Source organism: Scyliorhinus torazame, chromosome 8 (assembly GCF_047496885.1).
Source record: "Scyliorhinus torazame isolate Kashiwa2021f chromosome 8, sScyTor2.1, whole genome shotgun sequence".
Lineage (NCBI taxonomy): Eukaryota > Metazoa > Chordata > Chondrichthyes > Carcharhiniformes > Scyliorhinidae > Scyliorhinus > Scyliorhinus torazame.
Genome location: NC_092714.1, coordinates 96,533,719 through 96,547,720, shown reverse-complemented (window position 1 = coordinate 96,547,720; position 14,002 = coordinate 96,533,719). Strand labels below are relative to the sequence as shown.

Below are 14,002 nucleotides of genomic sequence, written 5' to 3'. Positions count from 1 at the left end.
CTTTGTATGGTCTTCAATAGGAGACCGTAACACGCACTAGTCATTTTAACAATTCCTATTAAATCATGTACCACCCGTTGCTTCTCCAAATAGATGACATGTCAATTTTACGAAACTCCCTTAAAATGGCGATTAAATATCACATTCACTAGGTGATGTAACTCAAGTGCCGCTATTAGAATGGGAGAGGCAATCTGAGCAAGATTTAATTTTTGGTTACTCAAAATAAACCAAAAATTAAAACCGTTGCAAATCTGCTGCTAATGGCATACAAAAGAAAAGTGGTAAACACAGCATTAGCACAAAGCACTCAAAGGAGGCAGCTCCTGAGGGAGAAGTGCTTCTAGTTACAAGGTTCACATATGTGGGGAACAACACAATTTATCACATCCAACATATGAAAAACATTTCTTTAATTAACACAAATCACTTATTCCTGATTAAACTCTTGAATATAAATGAGTTTTGTTGCTATTAGGGAGCAGTTTCTGGAGTCGAAGGCTCCTGTTGCCTGTGTTGCTGAGCACCTTTTCATGCACCAACAACAGCACCTTCCAATCCCAGAACCTCTACCACCTAGGACCAGGGCAGCAGATGCATGGGAACACCACCACCTCAGTCACTCACCATCCCGACTTAGAAACAGATTGCCGTTTTTTCACCGTTGCTGGGTCAAAACCCTGGAACTCCCTCCCTAATAGCACAGTGGGTATACTTACAGCGCACGGACTGCAGCAGTTCAAGAAGACGGCTCACCACCACCTTCTCAAGGGCAATTTTGGGTGGGCAGTAATTGCTGGCTTAGCCAATGAACAAATATATTTTTAAAATTACCTTCTGGACCATCTCCTTGGTGTGCATGAGAATCTGAAATAAAAGAAAATTGCATTTAATCAACTTCCAAGTATTTGCGAGTCACAACGAGGTACACGTTCCCTCTACATACAAACATGACAAGGTAAAGCTGGCAGTACCAGGACGCACTTTGCTTTCTTACCCCGAGTGGGAAGCCACACGTTCACATCTGAAATGAACTGCATTACTGAAAGCAACATTTCTAAAAGTGGAGCCCAGTGAAATTAAAAGAACTCAATTAAATGTAGGTCCACAGCAGTAATTGCCTGTAAGGAACTGTTATTACATTTGCTAAATCATCAGCATTAGTGAGTATAACAGTGTAACATAACATCCTTTCAGTCTGGACAGTGCAATACATCAACAGCTCATTTCCATGCTAGAGCTTTCAAGTTCTTATTCTCTTTTCAGCCAGATTCTGTCTTACAATTTCCACAAAGTAAACCATAAAACAGTTCCATAAAGCAAACCCATGACCAGTAGCTCAGTAGGTAAGTGACACGATACTGAGTAAAGCAGATAGGAAGAGCCACGGTTTAATCCATAGTCTGCACTGGAATAACCGATAACCGTGTAGCAATGACAACCCCAAAACTGACGTCAGACAGACAGACTTGGTGAGGGGACATGGAAAATGGGGGATAAAAATCAGGGCTCCACTTCCTGAACAACAGGGTGTTACACATATTGCACATATAGAGTTAATAGGCACAAAAAGGGTTGGTAATGCTTTTTTTAAAACGAAAAACAGAGTTTGCAATCACCATCTCACAGATTCTGGACTTAACTTATCCTTTTTCACATCATAATTAAATGGCAGAGTCTTGCACGGTGGGGCACGACTCACCTAAATGTCTCATTTTTTTAATAAATGGCTCTTCGAGCCCATTTTATGAAAAACCCATCAATACATGCCATGAAGAGCACTGGCACAAGCGTGAGAGCAGAATATCTTCCCCACCTTCTTGCCCACAGGAGGTGCAATGCCCTGGATAAGGGTAGTTTCAACAGAATCTATTTTGGGATGGTGGGGTAGAGTTGGGAGAAGAAATAGATGGCACGAGCTATTGAGAAGGAAAGTACATAAAAGGGATCTTATGATGTTAAGGACTTGCATGTGTTTTATTTAAAAAATCAGTGAGGCGTTTTATTTTGCTTCAAACTCCAATACATTAATGGAAGTCGTTTTTATCTCCAAAGAGCATTTTTTGATGGTTTGTTTTTCATGTGGCAGGTTTAACATGGAACTGCCCGTATTACCACATGTATACATTAACATACATTTTTCACCCTCTGAATGGCAGTGATGAGGAATAGATGTTGATAGGTACAGCAAAGAGGAAAAGGGATAAAAAGGTAGGTGAGGAATTAGATTGTTCAGACTGACTCAATAAACCATTTCCACAAATTGCCCTAAAAGTCAAACAATGATCTGTTGAAAAGGGTCGATTTCAGACAGGCTCCTGGTCCAACGAATCAAACCAATATCAAAGACAGAAATCTATTCCACATGCAATCCAATAGAGCTCTGCAGCATAAATTCCCTTTTATTTCGAAGAGAAACTCAGCCCCACAATGTAGAGGTCTTTTAAATACTCCCCAAAGACTTGGGCATAAAGAGAAAGGCCACTGACAAGAACATTCAGAAAATGACGGGCAACCCATTAATGTAGCACATCGTGACAGAGAAATCACTTCAAAGTGTCAAAAGCGAGCAAGCAGGACAGAGGTTCTAATTTAATTCTCATTAATTGCAGAGCCCATGGTGCTTAGATTAAACAACAACACCTGCACGTTTCATCAGCACCTTTCAACACCTTGTGAATATTTTAATGTTGCTATTTCACCACTCTACGCGGCTTGAAAAGCCCAAGAAAATCTTGTTACGGGAATAGAAACTGCCCCTGGATTTGTGAAGAACCAGTGTATTCGAAACAATATTTCCCCTTTAATGTCAAACGCATCAGGGAAGAGTTTAATAGGCAAATCTATGCAGCAATTCAACACTTATTACAAAATGCCAAAGTCATTTCCCTACAGACTAATTGACTGAGATGGAAGCATTATTGGACTATAACTGCTTAAAAGCAATAATGAACTCCTCAATCCAAGTGTTCTCTGATTAGGAAAGCCATAAATCAAGAGTCTTTTCTAAATAGATAATGTGGTTCGAGTGGGACTTGGGGGATTCCCAGCAATATATCTTTCAATTTCAAGTTTAAAACTGGTGCTGTATTTAAGTCTTTTGTTTGTTAGCTATGCATTTCTTAATTTGTCCTGAGCTCTGAAGAAGCCTTCCATGCATATTGGGAATAATTCAGCCTCACTGGTTCAAAATTACAACATTTAAACTGACAATGTGGATAAAAGCCGAAAACCAATAAAGCAAAACATACTGTCTCGCTTGCCTTTCCAAAACCATCTGTTACTTTACATAATACATTGAACACATCCTACTGTGTAATCTGATGGTTAAACTGCGATCCTGTGTTCATGCAACGAGAAAGCTGCACCCCCTGCCATAGGGCACAGGTAAGGGAATGTGCAGTTTGCATTTAACACCATGTGACATTTCAGAAAGAACTTTTATTTCATTACAGTCCAGAACGACATCAAAAACGTGAAATAAAGTGATTTTTTTTTTACGAATTACAGGTGTACAGCAAAAACAGACCACACACATGACCTCAAGAACTCATAGGAAAATGGCAGATTACCGAAATTGACTAATAGAGGCAGAAAACTATGTTGGAACGATTACCTTATGAAGCTATGAACAGTGGAAGCAAGTGGAAAGTTTAATGCAACCTTATCCCCATTGACTCACAGGAATGGTAGAAATGTGAAGACAGATAGAGTGGGAATTAAACACCTTTATATGGCACTCCTAAATTTTGAATTCCTCTCCCCTCCCTCTGAGGTGCATGCTACATCAGCTCTGAATTATATATTACAAATAGCTCGAATGCAGTGCATTACCCTTCTGATGCACTAGAGCAGACTTGCAATGCCTTTACTGAAATATTACCAGCCTCAGATTGCATGTTCCATTGGGATTATGTTATACGGTGTAGAAACAGGAAAAATGGAAATTATTTATATGGCTATTAATACAATAAATGAATCACATGCCTATCAAATCAGAAGTCTTTCGACAGTTTAAAAACAGATTTCAATCAGAGTTAACTACTGTATATACTAGAGTATTAGTCAATCTCATGTAAAAGTTGATCCCAATCTTTGGCCAAAAAGTTCTTTGTCATATACCTCGTGTACAAGTCCATCACAACTTTCCAAGGACACTCCGCTCCAACTTAGCACACTGCCTCACTCGGAGTTCAGCGGAACACAGCAGAACAGGAATTGTAGCAGGGGTTCCTGAACTACCTGCATCGGTGCGAGATCAGAGTTCAATTTGCCCATTGAGATATCATGGAACTTTGGAAAAGTTTTACATCTTACTGAAATGACGGAAGTAAGATTGGAACAAACTGCAGAGTCAGCGTGCACCAGCCCAAGAAGCATGTGTGTGTGGAGCCGGCAGTGTGAGCAATGAGGGCAGCAAGTTGAAAGTAAATCCCTCATAGGTTAGCCTCTCAAAAACAGCATGGTTCTCTACAGACTGCAAGAGCCGCAAGCTGCGTTAGTTGAAAATAAGCCCTCAAAAACATCACTCAGGTAAAAGCCAACCCCTTAACATTTTGCCTAAAAAAAAAAAATCAGAAAAAATATCAGGATTTTACTTGTGTATATATGGTACTGAGACAATGAATTAGGGAGCTTATTGTTGCATTTACCATCCTCTATCAGGTCACACCAATATACATTTTTCTTCCTCCGCATCCAATATTCTTTCTTTCCCTTTGATCTCCGTCCCCCTTTATTTGTCCCTCCTATGAAAAGCTATTATCACCGCTTGTGTTTGTTTACCACTTTTAGTTCAGGCCCTGGGATGGACACAGGAGAATCCAAGAAGATCTGTGGAATTACAGAAAACTATTAATTTTTGAGGTTTAAAGGCAGGAAATGGTATGAATGGGGGGGGTAGAGGGAACAAGAGTTTTTTCCGTAATCCGAGTATTGAAGAGCACAGACTAGAAGGTAGGTCTTAGAAGACCAAATCGGCACCAGAACCCATCACAGTTTTGATCCAAGATGGACGTAACAGCCGAATTCCAAACTGAGGCGAGAGTAACTGCCCTGAATATCAAGGCAACATTCATCTGAATGTGGCATTAAGAAGCCAAGTAAAACTGAAATCAATGAGAATAAAGAGAAAACTCCAGTGGCTGGAGTCAAACCTAGCACAAAAGAAGATGGTTGTGGTTGTTAAAAGACCAATCAACTCAGTCCCAGGACATCACTGCAGGTTTTCTCAAGGCAGTGGTTTAGGCATAACCAAAGAAGCACAGAGTTCTGCTGCACAGAGGCTGGCCATTCATAACATTATATCAGATCCTTGGTAAAGCTTTCCAATTAATCACCATTTTTTCCATACCTCCTCCAAAGCCAAGACATCCTTCCTCAAGTGTGGCACCAAGAACTGAACACATTACTACAGTTGATACCAAACCAGTTTTATCAGGGTTTACCAGAACTTGCTTGCATTTATACTTTATTCCTCTATTAGTAAAACCAGTGATCCTGTACACAGGCTTTTCAACTCATTTTCAGCTGCTTTTTCAAAGGCCTTCTCTTTGTTTTATTAATTCACCCATGGCATGTAGGCATTGCTGACAAGGTCAGTATTTTTCAATCCTTAATTGCCCTGCAGAAGGCAGTGATGAGCTATCTTCTTAAACTGCTGCAATCTTTGTGAGGAAGCTATCCCCATGGTGCTGTTTGATAGGGTGTTCACCAGATTTTGACCTAGCAATGACAAAGGATCAGAAATGTATTTCCAAGTCAGGATTGTGCATGAATGGGGGGCAAGTTGCAGGTGGTGGTGTGCCCATACGCCTTCTCTTGTCTTTCTAGGTGGTAGATGTTGCAGGTTTGAAAGCAGCTGTCAAAGAAGCCTGGCAAATTGCTCCAGAACATCTCATAGATGGCTGTTGTCACTGTGCATCGGTGGTGGAAGGAGTGAACATTTAACATGATTTACCTTTAATGCGAAAGGAGGGCCTGCTTGGTCCTCACTAGTTCACTCCGATCAGGGAAACAGGGGGAGAGCAATACGCATGTCAGATGCAGAGTTCAGCCAGTTCCTTTGTGCCGTCTTCACCATTGTGAGAACGGAAAATCCAATCTCGTACTTGTAGGTTGTCGTGAAGGGCAACAGGTTGTCGTGAAGGGCAACAGCAACAAAATGCTCATTTTACTCAGCACTGAATACTCCTGGGAGATGCTACTCCAGAATTCTGACAGCCTCACGGATGTTTGACGTGTCTTTAATATGCTGTCACAGGTCAGGTGCAGCAGCTTAGTCTTTTCACTTGGAATCAGCAGTACGTTAATAACGGACTCTGGGGTCTCAACCGCAAAAGGATTTTTCACCCACAACTTCACTTTCAAAATCTGAAACCTGTCCTCTCATTTTCTAGTATTTCCCTGCATATAACTCACATGGGCTTTGCATCTTTCTTCGCATTGGCACGATTGACAAAACCATGCCTCAATAAATCATCCTTATACTGCTTTGTTCCAGAGTAAGTTTCTTCTTTGTATGCAGTTCATCGGGGTCCTGGAGCACTGTACAGAGCTAACACGAGCACAGCTCTGTCCTGCCATGGACTCTCCTGAGTAAGCACCCTCTAGCAGATTCAGATGGGAGTTCATGGCCAGGAGGTACAGCCTATTTGTGTCAATGGCCATCTCTTCCTTGTAACAAAACAATCCATCCTCACAGTCCTCTTGTCTTGCTTGCTAGCAGCTAGAAAATGGAAGAGGTTCTCCTCCGTGATTTGGCCACCAAAAGCAAGTGTACGTGGGGCCTGCTCACTTCTGCTGCTCATGGTTGTTAGACTGAACAGAGCCTCATTTCATTCTTATTTGAAGCTGGTAGCAGTTGCCATCCCCAATTTAAATGTTGGTAGCGGTCGTTGGGTGCTTCTCCCACAATTGGGACCCATTGGAATGCCACAACCAAGTGCTCCATGACCACAGAATCACAGAATACTACGGTGCAGAAGAGGCCCTTCGGCCCATCAAGTCCGCACCGACGCATGAAAGGCCCTGACCTGCCCACCTAAATCCACTTGCCAGCACTTGGCCCTTAGCTTTGAATGTTATAGCGTGCCAAGTACTCGGTTTAGCATAGGGCTAAATCGCTGGCTTTGAAAGCAGACCAAAGCAGGCCAGTAGCACGGTTCAATTCCTGTAACAGCCTCCCCGAACAGGTGCCGGAATGTGGCGACTAGGGGCTTGTCACAGTAACTTCATTTGAAGCCTACTTGTGACAATAAGCGATTTTCATTTAATTTCATTTCATTTCATCCAGTTACTTTTTTAAAGGAGGTGAGGCAACCCACCTCTATCACCCTCCCAGGCAGTGCATTCCAGACCGTCATCTCTCTGGGTAAAATTTTTTTTCCTCAATTCCACCCTAAACCTCCCACCCCTCATATTGAACTTGTGGCCCCTCGTAATTGACCCTTCAACTAAGGGAAACAGCTGCTCCCTATCCATGCCTCTCAATCGTGTACACCTCGATACCTGCCTGCATCCCACCCATCATGACCCGCACTTCGGAGAAGCCCTGCTCTACACAATACCCTGCCTCCAATGTGGTCTTGCAGCCATGGTACTTGTGTGGCTTGAAAGTTTCTGTCCAATGGCAACACTCATGAGCTTGATGGAGGGGATTTGGCAATGATACTGTTGTTGAAAGCCAACAGGAAGTGTTTAAGCGCTTTCTTGTTGGAGATGGTCATTGCCTGGCACTTGTGAGACAGAAATGCTGGTGTCTTAGCAGCTCATGCCAGAATGTTGTCAAGGTCTTGCTGTGTGGAGGCAAAGCATTTAATTATCTGAGAGGTTGGGAATGGAATGACCATCATGCATTCAGGAAACATCCTCACTTCTGATCTTAAGATGAAGGTGGTCATTGATGAAGCAGCTGGAGATGGCTGGGCTTTGGCACTTCCCTGAGAAACTCCTGCATTGATGTCCTGGGACTGAGATGATTGGCCTCCAACAACAATCTTCCTTTGTGCATGGCTCCAGCCAGTGGATGTTTTTCTCCCCCATTCCCACCAATTTAAATTTTGCTAGTGCTCCCTGGCATCAAATACATTGTCAAGTGGCAGTCACTCTCATCTCACCTCTGCAATTCAACATTTTTCTCCATGAGTTTGTCAGTGATGGAATGAGGTCTGGAGTAAAGTCTTCCTGGCAAACCTTACACGAAAGACCTGGTTAATGGTGAGCAAATGCCACTATCAATGACACAATTCATTATTTTGCTGACGATTGGGAGTTGACCAATTAGGCAGTCATTAGTAGAGTTGGATTTTCGAGGACGGGACATACCTAAGCAATTTTCCACATTGCCGGGTAGATGTCAGCATTTTCTTTATACTGCTTGGCTGGAGCCGGGGCAAGTTCTGGAGTATAAGCTTTCAACACCATGGTCTGGATGTCCATTGGGGCTTATACTTTTGCTGTATCATGTACATTCAGCCGCTTCTTGATATCACAGGTGAACTGAGTCGGCTGAAGATTGATTTCCTTTATGGTGCAGAGCAGATCGAGACACACTTTGCACTTCTCACTGAAGATGGCTCAGTATTGACTTTTACACTCAAGTGCTGGCTTCTGCCATTGTTATAAATTGTGGGTCTTTTGGAATCTCTTCCACCTGCTCGTTGTTTCATTGTTCTCTAATCTGTACGGCTGGATGTTGCAGGACTCATTTTGATCTGATTTGTTGATTTTGAGAAAGCGGAGCTCTGCTTCTGCTGTTTAGCATGCATATGGTCCTATAGCTTCACCAGATTAGCACCTCATTTTTAGGTACGCCTGGTGCTGCCTGTGGCATGTCTTCTACACTCCTCAATGAGTGGGGCTTAATGGTAACAGTGGAGTGTAGATATACCACGCCTGCCATCAGAAGATCAGATGTTCACTGATGATTGCGCTGTGTTCCGTTCCACTCAAATACGGACGCAGTCATTGTCAATTATCTGCAACTGCGTAATAAGAGCATAAGATACAGGAGCAGAATTAGGCCATTCAGTCCATCGAGTCTACTCCACCATTCGATCATGGCTGATACGTTTCTCATCCCCATTCTCCGGTTTTCTCCCAGTAACCCTTCATCTCCTTTTTAATCCAAGAACCTATCTATCTCTGTCTTAAAGACACTCAGGGACTTGACCTCCACAGCCTTCTGTGGCAATGAATTCCACAGATTCACCACCCTCGAACTGTAGAAATTCCTCCTCATCTCAGTTTTCAAGGATCATCCTTTCAGTCTGAGCATCTTTTACATTTTTAAGCCAATTGCATTGCTAAAGACGGATATTCTCGTGCACGGTGGTGCAGTGGTTAGCACTGCTCCCTCACGGTGGCACAGTGGTTAGCACTGCTGCCTCACAGCACCGAGGACTCAGGTTTGATCCTGGCCCCGGATCACTGCCCGAGTGGAGTTTGCATGGGTCTCACCCCCATAACCCAAAGATGTGCAGGGTAGGTGGACTGGCCTCGCTAAATCTTCCCTTAATTGGAAATAAATAAATAGTCTGAGGGGTGAAACTCAACTGATAGCATTCAAATTGAATTATGGAAGAGATGGCAAGTTAAATCACTGTCAAGGATCTTCAAGGAGGGCGGCACGGGGCACAGTGTTTGGCACTGCTGCCTACGGCGCTGAGGACCCGGGTTCGAATCCCAACCCTGGGTCACTGTCCATGTGGAGTTTGACCATTCTCCCTGTGTCCGCGTGGGTTTCACTCCCACAACCCAAAGATGTGCAGGGTAGGTGGATTGGCCACGCTAAATTGCCCCTTAATTGCATTTTAATTGTCTCAATGATGGAGGTAAAATAAACTCATCATTTTATTTTGGAAGTTGCAGATTAGACAGAGAAGCAGGCTTTGGAAATTGAGGCCGATATCAACAGCGGGAGGAGGATTTAATCCATGAAAGAGATGCAGTATTGCTCGGGATAATCAAGGCAGATTTACTACACGTCTACGTATTACATACAATAGATTCTAGCTAGTGCGGCCAATACTAAAAACTAGGCTTTTGGGGAAATTTGAGTGGTAAACCAGATATTCATTGAACTGACTGTTTAACCCAAGTGAGACAGTGCTCAACACAGGGCAAGCTTGAAATTCCCCCTCTTTCCTTCCTCCCTTAATCCACACGAATAGTTCTTTCTTTCCTGGACATATAAATTTGTATCCAGGGGCAGCTGTACTTGTGTCACATGTCTTCTGGTGCCCCATGGAAGTAACAATGCTTCAGGTTTGAATGTCGGCAGACGGCTTGGCTAAGACCACAGCCAAGCCAGGTCTGTCCTCATGGAGCTGCTCAGGATGGTAAGCACCAAATGGGATTAGCTGAGTGGGATGACCAGGGATCAAACATGCTGCCTTGTTGGCCTCTGTAGCTCAGTTTCACACTGGGCAATATGCTCACCGAGTGAGCTTTTGGAAAACTCATTATTTGTGTACCTGAAAATGCTTGGCATGTTGATAGACAGACAGAAAAATCCCATCTCAGATCAACTAAAGAAATATAATTACTTCCCATGGCATTCAACCTTAATTAAAACACATCTCTATTTATTATGCTTTTAGTTACGCTGTTAAGCTGGTCTTAAGTGGACAGCTTCCATATGGCTTGAAATAGCAACCAAAATTAAGCTCTGGCTTCTCTGCTGCATTCAGTTCTTATTTCAGTCCCCTGAGTTGTCTTTCCTGTTGCAAGTGTTAAGCAGCAAAAAGGATAAGCACCTTTGTATCCTCATTGCCTTCTTATTTAATTGATGTGCTGGGGCAATTAACTACATGGGCATGGACATGACTGTCTTTGAGTTTCTTTTAAGTACAGGCTTCCCAATACAAGGACAAATGTCAGCACCAAACATAACCCAACTGTTACAGACAGCTGTGTCTGAGGCAATCGAAGACAAACGGGATAACTACAGGCTCAAAAAAACTCCTGGCCAATTTCAATTAAAAACATACATTTTACGAACATTACCTGCAAAATCACAACACACTTATTCACTTCCTAATTCATAATCTTTTTAAAACTTTGAAAATGTCCCAAAGGGGGACATTTGCATAGGGGGAGGAGGAAAACAGATAAAAAGAATAATTCAAGGAGTTGGCAATAGAGGAGAATGGACTCAACTGCCCAAGGTAATGTACAACTCATCACAGGGTTCCACTTTTATTTCGGGCTGAACAATCAGCCGTATCCAGTGAACAAGGACACAGGGAGAATGGCGATATTCATTCAAGGTCAACTTGTCAACAGCAAGAGAAACAATTAAGCATTTATTTCTTTATCCATCATGGTTTCTCAAACTGGATAGACATTTTCAGGAATTAACGAACAACACGACCAGAGTTTCGTACTACGTAACAAAGGTAGTTCACCATGTCTGAAACCGTCTGAGAATAGCATGAGCCAGTCAGCTCATTGAGCCCAATATGAGCTTTGAGTTCATACTTGATTGGATGCTGCATGTAGTTTTATTGCAAGCACTTTTTTGGAAATACTTTATTCTCCTCGCCTTTCGTTTGTAGTTCGATACATATAAAATAGTTTCTGTTTAAACATGGCCAGAGACGAGAGATAATAAGTGGCCAAACAAAAGGCAAAATATTATAAATATTTTAACGTGAAATTCCTCTAGACGCTTGACGGTCATGCAAAACAGTAGGCAACAAACTTAATACAAAGCAGTTAAAAGTCAGACGACATGGCACCAAGGAATGACCTTTAACAAGAAAGATTTTAACAGGTGGCTGGTGTCTAACATAAATAATTGCATTAACCTCTAACAGTAAAAACCAAAGCAATGAATGCACCATCTTTTCAACAGCAACTGCCTTATTTAGTCTGACTACCCACCCCCTCCTGTGTGGGGCTGAAATCCTAACCCACTTCACTTCAGAAATGACAAGGTACTAATAGTCTAAGCCACACGCCTGCTATTTTAAGATGTATAACAATCCTTCCTGGGTAGATGATTTCAAACTACCTCACACTACAAAAATGTTGTTCGCTGCACTGCAAGACATGCATGTATTTTCAACTAATTTTGGGGGCAACTGATTTTCAACAGCCTTGCTTTCCAGGTTTTTGTTACAAATGTTTACTTTCTTCAACTTATCACCTTCAGGTGTTCATGAATTGTTCAAACTCTTTGTAGCTCTAGAGGAAGACACGATCGCCTTTAATGACTAATTAAATTTCCTAATAACACCCTGTCATCTGGTTCTTAGTCACAGTTCTTGTTAACCTTTAACCTAAAAAGAAACCAATGTTTTGACAAAAGAGACAGCTGCTCCCAAGGTTGCAACCTTCCCCTGAAAGACAATCACTTTGACCATGGCCAAAAATGCAATGAAGTGGTACAGGATGACAGGGACCATGGTACCAAGCCATGTCACTAATACTTGCAAGGGAATGCCACAGCTCAAGTGTAACGTAAAGCAATTGCCTGCATCCCTGTCAAGCAGCGCACACGAATGTACTGTTGCAAATGACATTACCATCCACAAGGCCTGCTTCTGACACCCTACAAGGCAGACGAATAACAGATCAGTTTCCTGTCAGCTGTAAGTAGCTGACAGTTGAACTCAAGGGTCTCATTCTTCCCTTAGAACTCAGCGGGAATGGTTCAAGGACAAACAGTGGAAACTGGATGAATGCACACCTGATACAAGGTATAAAATTCTAACAGGCTGCACGATTTGCCCCTACTGTACTGAAGTATTAAATAGAGATAAATCATCAGGGCTAAGTCACATGGACTCTTGTGAAACAAAAGGAGGCTTCTTTCATAAAATTAAAATTCATGCTCTCTCATATACCATTTAAAGATGATGCCAAAAGTATAATTAAAACCAACAGAAACATTCATAATTGAATTTGCAAGGCATGACAAATATATTTGAGGAGAATGATTTCTCCACAGCTTGTACAAAATAGGATTGTGCACGCAAAATGAGGTTGGATACACATTTATTCTCACCGGGGTCATATCAACATTAAGCATGAAGTCGCTAAACAGTCAGTCCTTGTAAAATATGCAAACCAATACTTAAATGAATGTAGATCGAAAAATAAACTGCATGCCTAAATAGGGTGGCACTGAGAATTTCAAACCTACTGACCATGCTGTATTTTAACAAGGATTCACTTGCAGGAAAGGAAATATGCAAAGATCACTGCGGCTGCCTTGTGTTTGGTTAACACTGCTTTTCTCAGATGGCGTACACAGTCCTCGACTTTACAACGTTTGAGTTACAACGAACGACACTTGACACCCCATTTCAACTTTAAAAAAAATGTTTTTAAACATTTTTTTCATTGCCAATTCACCTACCTTATACATCTTTGGGTTGTGGGGATGAGACATGAGGAGAATGTGCAAACTCCACAAGGACAGTGACTCGGGGCCAGGATCGAACCTGGGTCCTCAGCGCCGTGAGACAGCAGTGCTAACCACTGTGCCACCATGCCGCCTCATCAACTTTACAACCACCACCACCAAACCCATCTTCCCCTCACTTACCCTGTCAGCATTCCACAGGCACCCTTCCTCTGCGATACTCTGGTCCACTCCTCCATCACCCCAATACCTCACCCTCTTCCCACAGCACCTTCCCGTACAATCACAGATAGGGTAAAACCTGCCTAAATACTCTTTTAAGGTGAGGCAGTGCTTCACTTGCACCGCCTTCAATCTGACCTACTACTTTGGAGAGACAGCGCAGACTGGATGACCACTTTGCAGAACACCTTTGGTCCGTCAGCAAGCAGGATCCAGACCTTCCTGTCGCTTGCCATTTCAACTCACCGTCCTGCTCTCATGTCCACATGTCTATCCTTGGCCTGTTGCAAAGTTCCAGGGAAGCCGAATGCAAACTGGAGGGACAGCACCTCATCTTCCAATTAGGCCTTCTGGACTTAACAGATGTCCAACAACTTCCAACTGTCAACTCTCTCCTCTACCTTCACC

The 14,002-nt window shown here is 42.6% G+C and overlaps 1 protein-coding gene across 1 annotated transcript in view; it reads right to left on the bottom strand.

Moving 5' to 3' along the window:
• pola1 (polymerase (DNA directed), alpha 1) overlaps positions 1-14,002 on the bottom strand; it is a 436,651-nt gene that overhangs the window by 229,645 nt on the left and 193,004 nt on the right. The window contains exon 27 of the mRNA XM_072513953.1: positions 835-867. Coding sequence (XP_072370054.1) covers positions 835-867 — 33 coding nt within the window. The remainder of the gene's footprint in view (positions 1-834; positions 868-14,002) is intronic.